Source organism: Ailuropoda melanoleuca, chromosome 3 (genome assembly GCF_002007445.2).
Source record: "Ailuropoda melanoleuca isolate Jingjing chromosome 3, ASM200744v2, whole genome shotgun sequence".
Taxonomy (NCBI): domain Eukaryota; kingdom Metazoa; phylum Chordata; class Mammalia; order Carnivora; family Ursidae; genus Ailuropoda; species Ailuropoda melanoleuca.
The window spans coordinates 113799743-113821928 of record NC_048220.1 but is presented as its reverse complement, the minus strand read 5'-3'; the positions used below and the strand labels follow the sequence as shown (position 1 = coordinate 113821928).

General features: G+C 41.8%; 1 protein-coding gene across 1 annotated transcript; it reads right to left on the bottom strand.

The window, feature by feature from the left end:
- Positions 1 to 882: 882 nt before the first annotated feature.
- Positions 883 to 20966, bottom strand: HMGCS1 (3-hydroxy-3-methylglutaryl-CoA synthase 1). The gene is made up of 11 exons (XM_011228073.3): positions 20813 to 20966; positions 15320 to 15380; positions 9463 to 9920; positions 9031 to 9156; positions 8340 to 8504; positions 7047 to 7212; positions 6002 to 6172; positions 5216 to 5322; positions 4053 to 4178; positions 3658 to 3821; positions 883 to 2669 (listed from the first exon to the last, which is right to left on the bottom strand). Exons 3-11 carry the CDS (start codon positions 9908 to 9910, stop codon positions 2580 to 2582), a joined length of 1563 nt encoding a protein of 520 aa, XP_011226375.1. The 5' UTR covers positions 9911 to 9920; positions 15320 to 15380; positions 20813 to 20966; the 3' UTR covers positions 883 to 2579.
- Between the last annotated feature and the right edge of the window lie 1220 nt (positions 20967 to 22186).

Below are 22186 nucleotides of genomic sequence, written 5' to 3'. Positions count from 1 at the left end.
CCCCTGGAAGTACCAGCAACATGTGGCTCTTAGTGGCGACTACGTGGCTCAGTTTGATTGAGTGTCCAATGCTTGATTTCGGCTCAGCTCATGATCTCAGGGTCATGGGATCGAGCCCTGTGTCAGGCTCCACGCTGAGTGGGGAGTCTGCTTGAGAGTCTCCCTCTCCCCCTCCCCTGCTCATGCTCACTCTTTCTCTCTCTCACATAAATAAATCTTAAAACACGTGGCTCTTAGGTTGGAGGCTCTTGCTGATAGTAGGTCATTCTATATGGGCTGTTAAATTTGCTTTTAATCTTTAACTGGCAACCCTTAATCTCAGGTTGTTTTTAGGAAAACATAGCAATCCTCTTCATAAACACTTATGGCAAAGTTTATACATGTTTACTACCCAATTTGGGAGTTAATGTCTTTGAAGCGTAAGAATAATAGATTATCAGTACAAATTCTTCTATACTAGATGAATAGCTCCTTGAAGGCAAGACCATATACTTTATAATCTTTAATCCAGAGTGCCTTGCTTATATCAGGTTTCCAAATGTTTGCTGAATGATAAATGAATAGGGGCACCCAGGTCCTCAGTCAGTTAAGCGTCTGCCTTCAGTTCAGGTCATGATCCCAGGGTCCTGGGATCAAGCCCCACATTGGGCTCTCTGTTCAGTGGGGAGGCTGCTTCTCCCTCTTCCTCTGCCTGCTGCTCCCCCTGCTTGTGCTCTCTCTCTCTCTCTGTCAAATAAATCAATAAATCTTAACCAAAAAAAAGATAAATGAATAAATTAGTGAATGAATGAAAAATGAAATAAACACTCATAGTTAAAAATAGCATATTAGCTGATTTCTTGCCTTTTTCAGGAGGGAAAAGGAATACACAAATAACTGAAATATTTCTCTAAAACTTTATTCAAAGTTATTCACCTCACTGTTAATAAGGTGTACAGTTAATGTTCTGTGCCAATATTACTAAGCTTGCCCATTGCCGGCAATGGACTTTGAGAAAAACCCATTTCCTGACACCCAAAAGTTAAATTACTCTTTTCAAAACATACCAAACCTCCCAATACTTGTGAAAGTATTACATGCACCATCTCCCCCTTAACCTTTAACTGTGAACATTACTAATCTACATCAGTGGATGTTAAAATGAAGGCATTTTAACAAATTATGACTGTACAAATCAAAATACCACTAGTTAATATTAGACAAGAGTATTTTACAAACACTACATTACATATTACCTTGCAATCTGAAACATTACAGTTCATATTTATGTAAGTTTATTTTAGATAACTGAAACTTCACAGAATTTAACAGCAAAAAAAGTTTAAAAAATTTAGTTCTGTACATTAGTTCCAACTATCTCTATTTTACAATCTATAAGGCTCATGTCATAGTTCAGCACCAAGAAGATCTACAAAACTGTCTCACCAGTCTGCTTATTCATCCCATGTGATAGGTTTTGTGGTTTTTTTTGTTTTTTTTTTTTAAGGTGAAAGTCTGAAAAAAATGCTTTATAAATCCTACTTCCAGACCTTGAAAAGGAATACTTTTTTTGGCTGGTCATACTATATAAAACTAGGGTTGTACTTTTTAGTGTTCATTGAAAAGACACCCAAAAAAGGGAGAAGAAAGGAAAAAGAATACTTACACCATGAATTTAGGCTGTCAGTCTTTAAGTTGAATTTATAACACTGAAGCATCGGAGGTAACCTAATAATGCCCTGCGCCCCATCCTTCCAGTTTGTTTTAAAATTTTAAAAGGCAGCCAGAAAAATGTTTTCTTTATTCTTCAAAATAAGGTGCAAAGGATTGCAACCACTTCCTCATACACCGCCCCACTAACATCGCCACCTTGAACCAATGATTCCGAAGCAGACCAGAGCTACGTCCGTGGCCTGCCAATGTACCACGTTGTCTGTAGCAGACGTGGCTTAATGCATCTCTCTGTTCACAGAGGTCATTACAATAATGTGTCACTGCTGGCCTGGATTTGAAGCAACATTCCAGTTTCCAGAACCAGTGTTACTATCCCAACTCTTCTCCCTCTTCAGGATTTATAAATTATAGAAAAAGAACATGTTTGTCTTGCCATTTTAAAACAGGGTTTGTGCCTATCACATTTTAAGACTACATTCCCTACACTAGAAACTTTTTTTCAAAAACCACAGGTACTTTCAGTAAGCTTGTTTGTTCAAAGTACAAAATTCTTATGTGTTTAAAAAAATTAAAATTGGAGACTAGTACCTCTGCTTTCTTCGCCTGAAGCACATGATTCATCATACCACATTGAAAGACTAAGCTTCATGCATACAAATGGCCAGAGAGGTATGAAGTTTACAGAGCCCTTAAACATTCCCGTCCATTAAGCATGGGCTAGACCACACAAGGAAGCACATTAGCAGATTGAGCAAAGAGACTTTCCCAAGAACACCATAGTTTTCCAGGCTCCATGTCAGTCACATAAAAAGTTACGCAACATGTAATCCTTTAAAATTGTCCCCAGACATCCCACATTCCCAGAACTGTTCCCATACACCCCCCACCCCAATCCGCACTGAAATCTTCCACCTCACAGAAGCGTCTCAGTGCTCCCCGTTACTAATGACAGCTGCTTCGGGTTCTGCTGCCGTTGCAGGTAGTCTTGGCACTTTCTTGGCAGGACTTGGAATATGCTAAAATCAAAGGAAAAAAAGCTGTTGACTCTGTTTTTTTTTGTTTTTGTTTTTAAAGAGTCATGGTGCTAAACTTTTTTTTTATTTTAATTTTTTTTATTATATTATGTTAGTCACCATATGGTGCTAAATTCTAGTGAAAAAACAGAGAAAGGACAATTTGGAGAGGTTTATACTAAACGTATATTCTCTAGAACTTTCCATGGAAGGAAATAAATAGCTATTCTTTATCATGAAGTTATTACACAAATACAGAGCAAGGGAGAGAAGGAGGCCACAGAGAGCCACCACACACAGTATTCTACTTGTTACTCTTGCGTTCTCAACTCTGACTCTGGTGGCCTGACTAGTGACCTGACTCGTGCAACAGCAAGAAGCAACACCATGCCCTCATCAACTCTGTGCTGAGCAGGTAAATAAACTCCAGGGCTATCACGTTTTCAGTCTGAACCGTGGCCACGATCCTCGGCAAGCCATTTCACTTCTTGCAGCTTTGTCTCTAAGATGGAGATAGTATCATTTACCTCAAGATGGATTTTGTAAGGGTTAAATTAGAAAATGTTAATAAAGTTCCTAGCATACAACAGGAATGCAAATCACTGCTATTAGTGTTACTTCCTGACATTCTGTAGACAGATGTGACAATGGCCTGAGAAGAGATGAGAAGGGCTCCAAATTCTGCCCTCACTGGGCATGATCACAAACGGGCCTCCTCTCTACATCAGTCTTCCTTAAAATGTTGGTATTCTTAACAAAACCCAGGATTCATTGCACGTTTTAAAAATGCTAGTAATTTAAGTGCAAAGCATTTTATACAATTAGAAAATGGCACAGTGGGAATCCAGGGCCAAGGCCTCGCTCTGAGGGACTCTACTTTATCGACTTTCCTTTAAGTGGCTCAGTCTCAGGTCTCCTAAGCCCTGAGATCTGCGGTGGAAATTTCTTACCGTGTCAGAGGCCGAGAGCAAACACGTCGAGCTTCACCTACCTCCGTGGCTGTACTTGAATGGACAAGTCCTACTTCTTCACCCAGGGCGTCGTCGCTGGGCGAGGGGCGCCGCGCATAGGTCCTCCTGTGCTTCTCGTCCACTCTGACTAGGTACCACGTGCCTCCGAAAAGTGAATCTACTGAACTCTGGGGAATATAGTTGACTGAAAAAAGGGCAGAGAACACGAAACATTCGTTAACGATATACCAGTCAGCCGGCAAAACTAGACGCAAGAAGTTGCCTATTTCCCCACCATGTTCCCTGATATCAGATTAGCACTGAAGAAAGCCTAGATACCCTTATCTTACACGTAACACGTTTCAGGTTATTAAGTGCCCTCCAATAGACTTTTGGGGGTACACCCATATGTTTAAACACAATTTAATATTTTTACCCAAGTGATGAGTGTCCTCTCTGAGCTTCATGTTATCAGCAAAGACATCTGGCGCCACACAAGTTCTTGAGTCAAGTCTTGATTTAAGATCACACAAACTTGCCGTTATTTTATCAAGAGCAGACCCTAAAACAGTAAATCCCAATATTAAAAGACAAAAGTAGGGGCACCTGGGTGGCTCAGTCAGGTAAGTGTCTGACTCTTGACTTGGGCTCAGCTCATGATCTCAGGGTCGTGAGATTGAGCCCTGCATCGGGCTCTGCACTGGGCATGGAGCCTGCTTGGGATTCTCTCTCCCTCTGTGCCCCCACACCTCTGAACACTCTCGCTCTAAAAAAAAAAAGACAAAAAGACAAAAGTAGCATGCCCCAAAACCTGAACAAGATGCTGCTAAATGGAAGAACAACTCTTCATGTCTTACAGAACTACCAGATACTATTTGGTTGAAAGAAAAAATGGTATCTGTTTGGTACAGCTTCCTATGACCTCTGACTAGACATTCGTTTGGTATCAGCCAGTAGACAAAATAGGAAACAGATAGGATTTGAAACTATAAATAACTTGTCCATGGTCAATCCACGACACAGTTTTCAAGTAATGCCAAGTCTTCCATCAGTTTTTTTCCATGTTTTTGCTCCTTCCTGCTCAGGCATATAAGCCAAGACCATAAATCTATAAAAGTTAGGTATCTAGTATAAAACTGACCCAACAAGGACTGATTTGGTATTACGCATAGGATCAGACTCAACGGCTGTCTGCATTAGACAGACACATCCCCTTCCCTGCCTGCATCCTCTCCCCGGTTATAAATGCTTTACGAACGAGAGAAAAGATAAAAATTAAAGTTCCTTGCTGAAGAAGGAAAAGTCAAACACAATGCCAAAATGCCAAAAAAAGCTTTTTTTAAGCTCATTCTATTTTTTCTGACTTGGAAAAAAGGAAAGAGCAATCCTGGCTCCGACACAACCCTGCCACTTACTCAGTTAAGGCAGATTCTTAGAGTGGAGAGTAAAAATCTGGCTGTGTTGAAAGAAGTGATGAAGACACAAATGTGCGCTCTATGGGACAGATTCAAGAGCTCCCTTGAGAGGCCCGCTGAATCAACCTCAGCACTTAGCATGGACGGTTCCCAGCACACTCCTGCTGGAAGAGTCGGCACGTACCTGGTGTGGCATCTTGCGTAACTTTAAGGGAGTACAGGGTGGCGGCCAAACCAGAACCGTAAGAGAACACCCCAATCCTCTTTCCTGCCAGCTGCTGAGGCGAGTACCTGTGTAGGGGGAGGAAAACTATTAAAAAGTCTCACCGAGGGGCGCCTGGGTGGCTCAGTCGGATAAGCGTCTGCCTTTGGCTCAGGTCATGATCGCAGGGTCCTGGGATTCAGCCTCGAGGGGGACTCCCTGCTCAGTGGGGAGTCTGCCCCTCCCCCAGCTTGTGCTCTCTCGCTCTCTCTCTCAGATAAATAAAATCTTTACAAATAAACAAATAAAAATAAAAAACAATAACAAGTCTCAGTGATCCAAAACTACAATGTGTGGGAAGATAGAAGTTGGGAGTAAAAAGTCATCCTATAGCCTTAGGAAGCTGACCCAAAGCTTTACAATAAACAGACTGAAAACAACAGTTTCTGTCTCTTTGGGAATGATGGGGCTTATGAAAGTTACTATGCCATAAAATAAGTTAGTCAACTAGGGATGTACAGCTCAACTGCAGGTCAAGAGTGAGACGACCATGAGAAGAGCAGCCAGGAAAGCCAGTAGGAACCGAAGTGCTCAGGAGTACAGTAGCCTCGTCTCACTCATCCTGTAAGTCAATGGACGGGAGGCTATTGAACCTGGAAATAAAATGTCATCGTGGGACCTGCCCTCAACATGCCTGCCACCAGCTTTGGTGTTCAAAATCTAACATCCCCAAGTGAGAGAAGTTAGGCAGTGGAACTATGTACTTACTGTGCTAGAACAGAAGCGAGGGAGCCATACACGGACGATGTGTACATATTTCCATTCTGATTCGACACAAGCAAAGATGCCTTTGTTTTCTGATTAAAGAGCTCAGAACTAGCCTTCATAAATGCTTTTTCCACATCTCTATCAAAGTAGGTATCTTCTAATTTAACATCCCTGAAAGATTTAGAAAAAAGGCCATCTTACAATGTTCAAAGACTACATTTTTGTTATACTAGTCGATGTAACTAATATTCTGTGTGTACGATTCCATCTTCCTATTAAAAGCCAAGGAGCCACATGCTAATTGCCATGAAGATGTTAACAGTTGCACAAATATGGTCCTTTTTGTCAAAGCTTTTTATCATCAAGTTAAGACAACAGAATTCTCATGGGTCAATAAACTCACGAAAGCTCTGTCGTCACCAAACAGAATACACTACTATTTCAAGTCCATCATAAAGTCCATTTAGTTACAAAAGTCAGGGTATTGCAGGAGCCAAGCCTTAAAAAGTAGGGTAGAATTTTACTAGATATAGAAGGGACAGAATGAGTTTAACAGGCTGGCACGCAGGGTGCCGGAGAAGTGGGGAGAGGTGGGAGGGACAGGAAAGCCCACTCTAGTACAGCAGCTGCAGGACGGGATGGGGCACAGGGGCTGGAGAGGCAGGGAGAAGATTTCAGAGGCTGTCGTAATAAATACAGGCATTCATGGGTTCTACTATCGTGGTGACAATGGGAACAGATCTAAAAGGAGGAAATCTTCATGTCTAGGGGCGCCTGGGTGGCTCAGATGGTCAAGCTTCTGCCTCTGGTTCAGGTTGTGATCCCAGGGTCCTGGGATTGAGCCCCACATTGGGCTCCTGGCTCAGCGGGGAGCCTGCCTCTTCCTCTGTCTCTGCCCTTGCTCATTCCCTCTATCTGTCTCAAATGAATAAATAAAAATCTTTAAAAAAAAGAAAAAGAAGAAAATTTTCATATCTATGAAAAGAATGGTTTAACAGATAAAATACACACAGAAGAAAAAAAAATCCTAACAAACTTCTCTTACCCAAAGGCTTCCAGGCCACTATAGATACTATTTTTATCTCTGTTCTGGTCATTAAGGAAGTCATTCAGCAACATCCGAGCTAGAGATTTCTGAACCAGCTTACAGTAGGGTGAGTGGAAGATCATGAAACCAAAATCATTCAAGGTAAAATCTTTATCATTTCCCTCTGAAAGAGAAATCCAAAGAAATTATGAAATTCATTTAAAACACTAACTTTTGAAGTTTGATTTTAGAACAAGGCTACGATGTTCTTCTATTTTTAAACAACAACCAAAAATACACTGTGTAATGAAATATCTCTAGGGCTTAAAATGTGTATCAGAAAGACATCCAGAGACAGAACATCCCCCACTACATTACTGTTTTCAAACTTCAGAGAGTCTTAAAGAGTCTGTAATTAATTTAGTGGGTTGGGACCAGTTTTGTTTTTTTTTTTTTAACCTTAGGGTATTTTTTTAATGAAACAGAATAGGGTAGAAAATAGCAAACTGCATAACTTGTGGCATGGCATGTAATTTCTTATTTCTGGATGAGTTTAGCACACAGACAAGGTAGAGTGTACTACTCACTCTGGGGCCTAATAACGTTAGAAAATCACTGTCCCGTTCAATACTGGCAAACAGTATGACGTTTTACACACTGCAAGAATGCTTCTTCTCCAGGACCACTACGAATCTTATTACATTACTCAATACTTATTTTAACCCCCTCTTAACAACCTCTATAAAGCAAAGTTGGTCTACGGAAAAAGCCTAATTTATGTGATACTGTGTGTTTTAATGGCACTAATTCAAATGCTGTCCTTTTGAGTATCTCAAGAACTTTTTCAGGGTTAAAGACAGAGATTAATGAGGACACTGGAAAAGCAAGTTTGAATTCACAGGTCAAATGCAAACAGCCTGTGGGAGGAAGGGGGTCACTTCAGTAACGGATTTTCATTAGAGTTTGCTCTGGATCACAGCTGCAAGCTAAAGCCTTGTAAAAGTACCTCTCTCTCTCAAAAGATGAACAAAATTCAAGTTACTTTTTTTTACCCTAGTTTTGATTTTTTTTTACTGGGGTAAGTCCAAATAAGTGTTTCTGCATAGATATACCTCATTTCCAAAGCTTCCCTGTTATTCCTAAATTACACATTCCCCAAATCTGTGGGGAAATGCAATCTGGTGGATGAGGAAGAAATAGTTCGAGGACACTAACGAAGGATGCCCACAAAGCAGGATCTTACTAAAGACACTCGGCACACCACAGTGCCCTCAACAGATGCCCAAACCAAGGCACACACGTGAAACCCACCCTTCTGCCACTGGGCACGGATCTTTTTACGGTAGACGGAATAGCAGCGGTCTAGTGCACTGAGGTAGCACTGTATGGAGAGTTTCCCATCAACTACAGGATATTCCGAAAGCATATCAGGCTTGTAAAAGTCATAGGCGTGTTGCATATGTGTCCCACGAAGTCCTATCAGAACGAAAAAGGAAGATGACATTTATTTCTGCTCCTTGATGATTGTATGTTAGTCAGCAGACTGCATTATCTGGGGACTTTCCTAAATTATCTAGTCAATTCTTGCCACTTGCAGCATGGAAATCACAAGGTAAAACCCACATGTAATTGAAATGAAACGTAACAGTATCCATGGACAGGCCTAAGACTCCTTTGATATACAACATTTTATACAAGTTTCTTATCTGTAACTGGGAGATCACAATTGCTCTACTGAACTGAAAACAAAATGAACTTTCACTAACGAGTGACTGTGGGCAAGTTACTGTTTATTACTTAAGCCCATTTTACTGCTCTGTAAAATGAGAATGACATTACTTATCTCATAGAATTGCTATAAAGACCAAATATGCTCACTCATATAAAACACTGAGCAGGTAGTACCTGCATTTAATGAATACTCAGTAAGACCAGCTTCCATTTGTATTTTCAACTTTCTCGGCATACATTGCTAATAAAAAAAAAATGCTCTCCCACTCACCTCGGTCAAAAATTAAAGGAGCATTTGGCCCAATTAGCAGAGCAACAGCTCCCACTCCACCTGTAGGTCTGGCGTTTCCTGTGGCATATACAGCAATATCTCCCGCAACTACCAGGGCATACCGTCCTGAAAAAGATTGTTAATACACATGAAGGTGATTGCCACTTTAAGTACCACACATATACCATGAAGTCTTCTATTTTCCTAGAATATGCTTTCCCATCTTTGGCAAAGCAAAAAAAATTCTAAATTTTTATAATTTGTCCTACATGATAAAGATAACCAGTTTATAACTTAGATAAGTTGAAAGAGCTACATTTCTGACCATATTCAAACAAGCATAACTGGTAGTTTACATGTGGCATTCATTAAAAGGTCATGTGGGCCTATGCATCCTTAAGGAGAGTTTCTTTGGAATAATACGCGACATACCATCCCAAGAGCTGGACTCAATCCAGTTAACAGCGTTGAAGACAGCAGCTGTGCCTCCATAGCACGCATTAGTCGTATCTATTCCTTCTATATCTGTGTTCCCAGACTCCTCAAAGAGCTGCATCAAATTAGTCTTCACAGACTTTGATTTGTCAATGATTGTCTCTGTTCCAACTTCTAAACGCCCGATGCAATCATACGAAAGGCTATGTCTCTCCATAAGATTCTGAACCACAGTCAGGCAAAGAGAGTTGATGTCTTCTCTATCTGTGCAGAAGCCCATCTTGGCCTGGCCCAAGCCAATAGTATACTTTCCAGCATCTACACCATCGTATTTTTCCAACTCGGCTTGATCAACATACTGAGAAGGAAAATAGATCTCAAGGGCAACAATTCCCACATCTTTTGGCCAGCAGGCTTCTGCATTCAAAGGAAGTGACCCAGGCATGGTGAAAGAGCTTTAGAAAGAAAAACAGGAGAAAATTCACTGTTTTAGGTTATAAATTCCAGATTGTCAAACTTAAGAAATCAACATTAAAAGTTCAACTATGACCTGAAATGTTAATTTAGTTTCTAAGTTTAGTATATTTTATTTAGGGCAATTTTATTTTATTATTATTTTTCTTAATCGAAGTATAGTTGACACACAATGTTACATTAGTTTCAGGTGTACGACCTAGTTATTTGACAATTCCAGGCATTGCACTACGCTCACCGTAAGTGCAGCTCCCGTCTGTCATCATGTAATGCTATTACAATACCACTGACTAGATTAGGGGCAATTTTAATATGTGAAAGTAGCAATTATAATATGAACGGAACACTACTATTTAAAATCATTGTCTTTTAGAGAGATTTGCACTTTATTTAAAACTAGACATCTTCAGGGGTGCCTGGCTGGCTCAGTTGGTGGAATATGTGACCTTTCATCTCAGGGTTTTGAGTTCAAGCCCCACACTGGGTGGAGAGTCCTTAAAAATAAACTCTTTAAAAGAAACAAACAAAAAACCTACCTAGATCTCTTAAGATTTAAAACAGGATTATTAATGGTAAAGAAAACTCAAATAAGATTCTTCTATTGTAAAAAACTGTAAGATGAAACAAAATGACAATTTAGCAATACAGTCCACAAATCAGAATTCAAGTACCTGATCTATTCCTGGCCACCTGACAAAGTTTAAATCGGTCAGTCAGTCATCATAAATATATTTCATTCTTCAATGATCTAAACAATCTCGGCAAGTAGAAAAGCCACACTACAGAAGTCTACCAAGTCAATCTCTACAAGGCCCCTGTTATTATAAAGAACCCCCCCAACAACCCAAACGATGAAAATTTTAAGCAAAAATAAGTTCCAGACTCATCACAGAGTCATATGCCTATATCCTACACTTCCTACAGCTAGTCTATAGGCAATAAATGATTGCAGAACCATAAGGTATCACTTAGCTTCTAAATCAGGGAAAAAAAAAACAAACTCTGGGGGCGCCTGGGTGGCATAGCGGTTAAGCGTCTGCCTTCGGCTCAGGGCGTGATCCTGGCGTTATGGGATCGAGCCCCACATCAGGCTCCTCTGATATGAGCCTGCTTCTTCCTCTCCCACTCCCCCTGCTTGTGTTCCCTCTCTCGCTGGCTATCTCTATCTCTGTCGAATAAATAAATAAAATCTTTAAAAAAAAAAAAAACAAAACCAAACTCTGATTCAAATTTGAAAACTGGTAATCCATGTATTATTTGTGTGGCATCTAGATAACACCTCTTAAAACCACCCCTTTCTTTCTTAAAAAGGGCACTAAAAAAGACTCTTGCCACACTGTAAATACTTTTAGTAGTGTCTAGATTTATTTACTAACAGTAAAACAAATGCGCCAGCCACTCAAGCGCATTGCTATGTGCGGACAGGCAAGTCACAGAACCTACCAGAGCCTCCTCAATTTCTTTAGAGACTGTATTAATCAGGAAAAGAGAAGTCATTCTAGGTATTTCCAACAGGGGAGAATTTAACACAGGGAAATGGTTACAAACCTGTTGGCGGGGCTAGGGGTCAAGGGGGCAGGTGGTTATTGAGATCCTAAGAGCTCACACTCTGACAGAAGCTGCTGGAGCTATGGGTGCCAAGGCCCTCTGCTGCTAAGCTCAAGCCCAGACGGCCCTCCCCCTCCCTTCCTGCAGCCCCACTGAAAAAAACAAGCCAGCCTTGCCTTCCCATCTCCTCTCTCCCTTGAGAACTTCCATGGGCAGTCCACCCAGAACGCAGCTGCCACAGGAGTCAGGAATACACAGTTGTCAGGCCTTGAAGAATGGCACAGCCTATTCGTTTTAGGGAAAGAATTTTTTTCCCCATTTAAACTTCTACAACTCAATTTCCTTTTTAGACATCATGTTAATTGCAAGGTGCTCCTTACGTGACAGAATTTCAGGTCTTCATTCACCTAAAGGTCTTGGCTTATGAGAGTTACCTGGGTCCTACTGGCTCACCAATGTTCTTTACCAACGACTACTTTGACTTCCAAAAATGAAAAGTCAAATCCTATATTTATGTCCTTCGTCCTCTGCCACTCTGCAAACTCTGGTATGGTATTAGGCATAATGAAGTTACAGACTACTGCCTTGGTGAGTTGTTAATTTTTGAAATCTTGAGAGAACATCTAAAGCAGAGAGATTATCCTTAAATCATGTAATCTACCCTTAGCCCATAGGTCATCAAGTTATAAGTGTATTGGGACGCCTGGGTGGCTCAGTTGGTTAGGCGTCTGCCTTCAGCTCAGGTCATGATCCCAAGGTCTTGGGATCAAGTCCTGCATCTGGCTCCTTGCTCAGTGGGGAGTCTGCTTCTCCCTCTCCATCTGCTGCTCCCCATACTTGTGCTCTTTCTTTCTCTCTGTATGACAAATAAATAAAATCTTAAAAAAAAAAGTTATAAGTATATTAGAACCTAGAAAATAGGCACCTAGAAATATAATCACAAAATCTAAGTTAAAGGTCCTAAGGAATATCATTGAATCTTCCTTCTAAATATCAGAATCTTGTTTAATTTATGTTTTTTCACTTATTCAAACAATGACAACATGTTACATGCCAAACATTTGGGATAAGTTTCATAGGAGATAACCCTTCCCCTTTCAAATATTCACCACCTCTGTGCGTAGGATATAAACATCTAATAATAAACAAGTGAAACAACAGAGACAGTCACATGATGTTAGGAGAACTACCTAACCCAGCCTGGAGGCAAGGGGAGGAGTGGGAAGAGAGGCTTCTTGGTTACTGGTGCTGCCTTGAGTCTTCAGAATGAGTAAGGAGTAATCAGTAAAGCTGTGCAGAAGCAAATAGTGGCAGGAGATTCTCCACAGGCTGGACAACATATAAAAAGGCAAGATACAGAGAGCTAGGAGAAGTTTTACTCATTTACTGAGTGAAACGTGAGGCCCAGTGAGCAGAGCAGGCAAGCAGTAAGTCAGGAGAGCTAGGCCAGGGTCAGGTCATAAAGGCTCTGGGATGCTGCTGTCAGGGGGCTTCAGTGTCACCATGAAGACAGTAAGAAGCCATCAAAGGGTTTTAGACAGGAATAACACGGTCATATTCGTGTTCGGGTCAATGTAGTTTTCCAACTCCGCAATCAATTTAGTGAAGGGCAAACAACATTTTTTAAAACGTAGTAGAAAAGAACAGAAAACATCAGCTTGCACGGCACACAGTAACTTTAAGAATTTTTCCATGAAAATTCTGTTTCAATTATTCACATATATCCTAGGTTGCAATATAAAGTGTATTTCTTACTGAGGGTCATAGTCAAAAAAGCTTGCGCATCCCCGTTTTGCACAATCACGGGTGCGGTGTGGAGAATGGATTTGGGTCAGGGGCACATACAGCAGTCCGGGTAAGACAGCTCATGTACTAGTGCAATTACCACCTGAGGGGTAAAGAAGGAACAGCTTCAAAAAATACAGAAGCAAAAACCTGGCAGAAATTGTGATTGACTAGAAGCTGGGAAAAGGAGGAGGTGTTTAGGATGGCTCCCAGATTCCAGCCTCAACTGTTTTATGACTTCACAGGCTCACTGTCAGATCAGCTCCGTGAATAGAGAAGCACCTCTTTACCTTGTTCTACCCTTTCCCCTCCTCCACAAAAACCTATCTGTTTACGATAATCTAAACTGAGCTACACTGAAGTTGAAATAAAGACATAAAGGAACTAAAAAGTCACTTGGGAGAGTCTAAGCTTATAGGAAAACAAGATTAAGTCCTCTGCATAATCTGTAGAAAAGAGCTCTACAACTAGTGTTAAAAACCAAACAAAGACCAGTCCATACCCTTATAAGAGGAGCCCCTCCTATGTGCTACCCTCTATGCCGCCAAACCAGAGGCAGTAGGATTACCCACCTTCCCAGCCTTTCCCACAAGGTTACCACTTTGGATTCTTTCCACTCTTTAAACTGCTCTAAACACACTGAGGACAGTGTGATTTTCCCTGCCTGACCCAGCAGCTTGCAACGCTTTTGGAAAAAAAATGGACAAGTATATACAATCTTCTGAACGTATAAACCAGTTTATTAAAAGCCACAATGCAAGGCTTTGATTCCATAATTAATCCATATTTACCATAATCCTACTAGCTCTGATCAGTTCTTATGTTATTGTACTTATGAAACAAGGCATAACTATGTTATGCTTAAACCTCTGAGAGGTTAAATAAGTCCCTTCTTTCATTTGGGGGAAAAATGTAGCTTAACTAACCCACACACATCAAGTTGAAAGTGAATCATGACTCTGATCTTGGTGTGGAAAAAATGTTTACGTTATCTGACTCAGTCAATATTGCTCACTCTGAGGGGTTCTGACAGCCAAGATGTTCTCATTATATTCCTGATAAAAAGCTGTCCAATTTGAAATAGTTAGCTTTTGGTTGAAATTAAGGAGCAGTAAGATTAAGTAGGAAAAGAATGAAAAATTAATACAGGGAAGCAACTGTTTCCATGGCATTTCAAACAACAAAAAGTATGATATAGTTTCTTATCTGTAATCTTTACTTTTAACTCTCCTATAAGTGTATGCTCTTATGCTGTCCTCCAAATGCTCTCTGAAGTAGACCAGATGCAATAAGAAAAAGAAAAAGGCCAGCTAAAGCTCTGAGATGTTCACATTATGGTGTTAACTCCATACACAATAAGGTATTCTGGTTAATTCACTATCTAAATACCACAAAAATTTCTAAATATAGTTTAAAAATCTGACAGTTTAAAAAATTATCTGCATATATTTTTTACTTTTTGCTGATAAAAAAAGTACTTTACTATTTTTCAGAGCATTATAGCCACAATAAAAAAAAAAAAAAAAAAAAAAACCTGGGGCACCTGAGTGGCTCAGTCATTAAGCATCTGCCTTCGACTCAGGGTGTGATCCCAGAGTCCTGGGATCAAGCCCCACATCAGGCTCCTCTGATGGGAGCCTGCTTCTTCCTCTCCCACTGCCCCTGCCTGTGTTCCCTCTCTCGCTAGCTGTCTCTCTCTCTCTCTGTCAAATAAATAAATAAAATCTTTAAAAAAAAAAAAAAAACTAAGCAGGATAATGGTGACTCTGTATTTATAATAAAATGTGTAAAATTTCTTTTTAAATTTTATCTTTAAAAAGGATAAAAAATTAGTGTCTAGATTTCAAACATCAGTCTAATAATCACAAAATTGGACAGTCTCCCAAAGCACTAAGGCATTAACTAATGTTTAAAGATATATAACTCTGTAATGGGTTTTAAGAATGTGTGGGGTACACAAGTGGTTATTTGCCCTGGGATAACAATTAAATTTCCCCTTCCGTTAGAGAGGAAGGCTTCCCTTTAGCAGCATGACAGGACACCATACCTGTGCGAAGAATAAAGAACTGCAGTCTCCAGGTCTGTCACTCTGTTTCCTCCTTCAGGCACTAGGAATTTCAAATAAGAACTTTTTTAAAATTCATAAATCACCACACAAATTCAAATAATGACTCCAATTCAAAGTAAGTTAAAATAAACATTTCCTTGTCCAATTACATTGCATAGAACAGAATTTGACTTTCCTTAGAAAAATGGTACTTAATGCTTATAAAACTTTCCCCCCCCCTTATTTCATGAGCGCTTACAGTGGTAGGTTGAGTCCTGGTAACGAACTGACATGAGAAGTTCATATCCCTGATTCAGGCTTGAAACCAAGTGTGATGCTAGGAGAGTTGTTGGTTGTCTTTACTAAATTTGAACATTAAGAATTGAAGGAAAGGAATATAAATACGTTGTACTGGACTAGCAAGCTCTGGAGTAATGAGACTCCTACACTCAAGAGTTTGTTCTAGGGGCGCCTGGGTGGCTCAGTCGGTGAAGTGTCAAAGCGTCCGCCTTCAGCTCAGGTCATGATCCCGGGGTCCTGGGATCCAGCCAAGGGAGCAGGGAGCCTGCTTCTCCCTCTGCCCTCTCCCCCCTACTCGTGCTCTTTCTCAAATAAATAAAATCTTAAAAAAAAAAAAAAGAGCTTGCTCTACCCTTAGGAGTTTGTGGCTTTAGCAATGTGTGCCTCTCTGAGCTTCAATTTTCTCATCTATAAAATGGGGTTAATACCCGTCCTCCCAGATGGTTGAGAAGATAAAATATGTGAATAATGCTTTGTAATATAAAGTACCAATACATAATTCTTCGTTCTTAGTATTTTTCAAACAAAATATGTATCTCTGTAGCAAGACCTAATTACCTTCATTTAATTAATCTTACGCTTCTACTTTTCAACATGTCCACTGCCACCCTCCCCAACCTTTTAAGTGATTTTCCTACAGTGCTTGTATTAAAAAAGATAAGCATGTGATATCAAGATAAAAGAGCATTAAGCTTTAGCATCCTTTAAATTATGTGGAAATAAAAAGGGAAGGTGACAGTGGAGCACTTTCTTCAGTCCATCTGTTCTAAAGGATTGTTACTTGAGACAACAGTTTCTATGCTTAATGAAAACACAATTATCTTTGCTCTCTACTTAATTATTGGCAAATTTAGCATCTGCCCTTGCCTGATTAACCAGAGACTACATTCAGTACTCTGAATTACTTTTAATAAATAATTTAGTAAGATTTCTTTTACATGATTAGATCATTTAAGAGCTCTTTAGAGGTTTAGTTCCTTTTACTTCATTAAGTTTACCCTCCCCCTCCCAATAAATAAACCCTGAGTTTTGTAGGAAGACTTCTATATTCCAAGAAACCTCTTTGATTACAGAATTATACATACACTTTTGAGAAAATAACCTACCTATATTTTGTCCTTTATTATCTCAAATTATGCTTTTGTAACCTGCAAATTAAGTAGACCACAGGGACTGGCTCTCCGGTGAGGGGAAAACATGATTCCCTCTCCATGTTGAGACTAAATAACTTCGTAATATTTCTTCTTGAAACCATTTGACACTATTTTCATCAAGGAAATTTCTCCTAAACTGTCAATATTCCCTCTTTCAATTTTGATTTTTTCAATTGCAGAGAGTTTAGGTGGGGAGAGCCAGGCACAAAGAGGAGGGGAGGTTAAAGATAGGATGGGGAAGAGAGGAGTGGCAAGAGGAGGACATTAGAGCAAAGAAGAAACAGAAGAAAAAAGAAGATTCACAGAGGACTGCTGTGCTACCTAGGAGACCAGGAATGGAAACGGAGGCGGTAAATGCCACTGGGAAATAGACCATTAGAAAGCAATTAGGCTTTCGCTTCTCTTCTGCAACCACTAGGAGGGTTCCCTATCCTGACTGAAACAGCACTGCCCAAGTCTCCAGCAGCTCATCAGCTTCTTTCTAACATAAGGTCTTTTCCAAGCACAGCTGGGCGAGGAAGCACATAATGACTCGCAAGCAGCTGGGCAGGTTGGGAGCCTCGAGCCACAGCCATGACAGAGATATTCCTAGTTCCGCAAAGATAAACACTGAAGAATGCGGAGCCTGCTAGGGCCAACCAGGTTCTTGCCATGATGCTTTCTCCTGGGGTTTACTCAAAGTTCTGAATCCCTCCTTCTGGATCCCTCCTCAGCCTTGATTCAAACAAGTAGTCAGAGAAGTGCATCCAGCACACATTTACGTACATGATAAACCGGGAGCAGTTGCCTGCTGATCTTTTTCACTATAATGGGAGAGAAATCCAGGGCATCCTCTTTAATGAGAAAGAGCTGGCAACCTTTCCTCTTTAGGAACAAGCCAGCAAAACTACTGGTAAGGCTTCGCCCATGCCTGTACACTCTGGTCTAGCTCTCTCAGTAAAAAACAGACATTCCTGCCTCTCCCCAGACTTCCTGGTCTGCTTGTAAATTCTACTCCTATTTCAAGGCCTTGTTCTAAGCTACCTCTTCCAAGAAGGTTTCCTCAAGTTTCTAATCAGGGCCCCATGCTTCTACAGCAGGTCTACGTCATTCACAAAGTCCTCGTGGTCTACTCTCAATGAAAAACTAGTTATGGGCAGTCTTCCTAGCCACACTCGATTCCTAGACTCCCCTGGGAGAGGGGCTGTATTTTGATTCTTTTGAAATCCCTTTGAGATCTGGGAGTAATGGGCATTCAACTGCCATTTTTTTGAGGAGCTGAATTTGGAATTACCACAGAGGACAAATCTTTTAGATTCGAGTACTTGTAGCAGCCCTCATTAGTAAGTGCTTTTTGCTATCACTTTTTAAATGAGCTGCTGCATCAAACGGTGCCCAGAAAATGTTTAAGAAAATTGGTTTTCTACTGAAAAATGTAGGGGATCCAAATGGAATAAGACAACATTTGTTGTTCTTACCATCATTCCCATATCCACACATCCCCAATCACAAAACCTGCAAAGACGAAGACTTTCAAAAATTAGCTTCTCCTCTACTGCTCTAGCTACGTTCAGTTGACACAGCAAGAGAGCATCACCACATATCAGGAAGTCTCAAAACGAATGGATTATTAAGAGTTGAGTCCTACTACCCTCCAATTAGATTGGGTAATATGTTTTCAAGCTTTTGAATCTGTACTACCATCTTGAGACTCATAAAAATATCACACAGGGTGCCTGGGTGGCTCAGTCGGTTAATGTCTGACTCTTGGTTTTGGTTCAGGTCACGATCTCAGGGTTATGAGATCAAGCCCAGCAGAGGGCTCCATGCTCAGCGGGGAGTCTGCCTGAGATTCTATCTCCCTCTCCCTCTGCCCCTCCTTCTACTCTCTCTCTAAAATAAATAAATCTTAAAAAAAAAAAATCATACCCTTCTATGATATTTGGTTTGTTAGTAACCCAACATAAAATTCTAAGACTGTTCTTTTCCACATGAAACTAAATATAGATTCTGATACACAGCCCCATCAAATTCCTCAAACCAGAACCTCCCCTCATTCAGTTCCACTGCTTTATGGTTTTAAATAATTCTAGGGCACTGAGGAAATACACGTTACATCAATATCAGGGTTTTGCACTTCCTTCCAGAAAAGCTATCTAAAATTTCAATCAAAAAATCCTAAAGCCTGGGGCACCTGGGTGGCTTAGTTAGTTGAGCGTCTGCCTTTGGCTCAGGTCACGATTCCAGAGTCCCTGGATGGAGCACCACATCAGCTCCCTGCTCAGCAGAGAGCCTGCTACTCCCTCTGCCCCTCACCCCGCTCATGCTCTCTTGCTCTCGCTCTCTCTGAAATAAATAAATAAAATCTTAAAAAAAAAAATCTTGAAGTCCATCCCACAGTTAACAGAAACAAGATGTAAAAGCACTCTGGAAGAATATGTGAGAAGAAAACAAAATCAAAAGCAAGGCTCAGAAATAGCCAGCAGATGATATGGCCTTCTATGGTCCCAAACAAAATATCCTATAATTTATCCCCCTTGGAAACACCTTCCTCAGAACTGGGGTTACTGATTAGACTAGAATTGAGTAAAGGGCAAACCTATAAATTTAGGAGAACAAGACCTACAAAGGTTAAACACCAAGAAAATAAAGTCTTTCTCCTCTCCCATAAAATATGCTATCCCTGCCCTCCTTACCCTTACAAAAATAACTGAAATTTTAAAAATAAAAGTTTTGATTAAAGAAACAACACAAACTGCTTAGAGGTCTCAAGATACAAAGAACCATTTGGACAGATCCAGGTTAAGGACTTTCAATCTGCTCTCTAACAGAATCTGCACAATGAAAGTCCAAACGCCCTCTCAGAAAAGAAAAACCTATTAACTATACGAATACTTCCATTTGTCTTAATTTTGCCATTTATCTTGCCATTGTTTTTCACAATTCATCAGTTCGATAGAGCAGATGTTACTCAGCAGCAGCCAGAACACATCATCCTACTGCAGCAGGCAGCAGGTCGACAAGAACATCAGTAGCTGGAAGGAGCTGCAGCAGAGGTGAGCAGGGAAAGAAGCCCGGGATGGCCTAAGGCCAAGGCCACGGGGCAAACATGACAAGCAGAGACCTCCTTACCTGTGTCCAAATCCTTCATCCAGGGTAGGTCAGAGTATTCCTTTTCTCTACCACTGGTCAAAGGTCACACGTTTTTCAAAAACATCTTATACTTTGGCTTAACCCAAACCCCACTGTGTGTAAAGGTCCTGTGGGTGCTTATCCATTACATCCTATCAGGTCAGGCTGGCCCTGAAGCTATCAGCAGGAGGGAGGGGTATGGGATTTCAGAACACCAAGGAAACCTAATTTTTCTTTAGTACGGGCATAAAAAATATGGAGGCGGGAAGGTGGGAGGCAGGAATCTGTGAGATATGAAGCAAGCCGACTGAAGCAGTCAACAGCCCAAGTATTCAGCCAGGTTAAACCACAGTTTTGATACTTTCTTGCACCTGAGCTGGGGAAGAAAAGTTATATTTGCCCACTGCCCTTTCTCCCAGCAACTCTCTCTATACGTGGCTGCAAAAGGACACACCCCCTGCCAACCTACAAGCCTCCATCTAATTAGGCGTGATCTTCCCCATCCTTTCGCGTCCACCCTTAACCCAAAGCTCTGGGAACGCCCTGGCAGCCCAGCTCCTTCCTCGTCCCCTCCTGATGGGCCTCCCCACCCCCAAACCCCTCAAGGAGAACACAGCCACGTCCCTGGCACCTCCAGCCCCTGGCTGACCCTGTTATTAGAACTCTACCTCTCAACGCCCTTTCGCCTTCTCCCCTCCGCGACTCCCCAGCCCCACGTCAAACCCACCGCAGTCGGCCCCAAGCCCCTGGCAGGGGAGTTCCCGCACCGCCCTGCTCGAGGCGCCCCCATCCTCCCGGGCCGGGTCCATGCCTCCGCCCCACCCGGACGGAGCTGCAGCTCCTTCGGGCCTAGTCAAGGACACCGCCTCCGCCCGGCATTCACCCCGGCGCCGCAGCAGCCCAGCTCTCCCCGTCGCGGGAAACTCACCCAAACGTGACCGTGCGGTGGCCGTGGAAAGGTAGCGAGCCACGAAGATGCAGTACGCGGCGCCTCCTCTCAGCCACCAGCTTTATAGAGGCCGACACACCCGACTCCGGCACCGCCGGGAGTCGGTGGGAGGCTGGACAGTGGTTCCAGCAGCCAATCGCGGCCCGCAGAGTAGCCCGGCAGTGCCCGCCCCCTAGTCCGGCTTCTACCAATCCGAAGAAAACTAGAGGCGGGCTCTTGCTAGGGTTTTCCCTCGCGGCTGGAAGGGCGGGGGAAGGGGCGGGGACAAAGTCGGAGGGCCGAGGAAGTGGGGTGAGAGAGTGACGTGGGGTGGCCCGAGAGCCGGCCTGCCAATTACAGAGCGGCGAGAGACAGCGAGAGCCAACGGGAACGGAGTGAGAGGTTCTCCGGCCAATTGGAGTTTAGTGAGAGGAGACGGGAGCCAATGAGGTCTCCGCGTCCCACCACTGGGGAGAGATGGTCAAGTGTGGGAGGCAAGTTGGTCCCCGCTTGCCAGTCTGTCAGGTTGCCTAGCAACAGAGCCGGGCTTCACCTGTAAGATTTCTGCAATACTTTATTTGAATTCAATGTTAACGTTTTCTAATTTCCAGAGCAGCCAAATGAGCCTGCATTACGAGTTTGAGCAGGATGTCACTCAGAATTTGTAAATGTGTAAATATTCTAAACACTCGATTTGTAAATACCTAATACCTCTATTCAAAACGACCTTGACTTTTTAAGAGACTGCTATTGGGAATTCTCCCTAAGTAAACTGGAAACAAGATAGTTTGTAGTTAGACACCAGTGAGGAAAGTAAGGGGCCTTTCCTGAGCAAGGAAATTGATCCTGATTTTAGGAGTTTACTAGCTCATGCACTCTGAAGGAAGGAGCTCCATTTGGCCCCACTGTATATTCAGAGCTAGATATGTGGTAGGTCCCAAATAAAAGATTGTTGAAAGAAAGAAGGGGCCCCATAATTGTTGGTACAACAAATCCATAGGATATAAACTGCTTAGCTCCCCCAGAAAATGGGAGCAAGCTGGAGGAAATCACTGGAACACTGTGAGAATCCAAAGGAGGACAATTATGGCTTTAAATTAGACTCTACCTCATCTCCTCCTCAGATTGAGGAACCGTAAAAGTTAGCTTTGACGGGAACCGTGAGAGATTCAGAGTTGTTTCCATCTCTCTCCCTCTGTTTCATTGAGACCGAGGAATGCTGTTGATAAGAGGCCATTGATGATTTTGTGCATCACACAACTACCGTTATAGGAAATTTACTATCCACTATAGATACTAACCTAGTAAGAGACATTCTCAGCAGCAAAGTAGCAAAATCTATCGGCAACGGAACTGCTGTGAGGTGGTGGCACA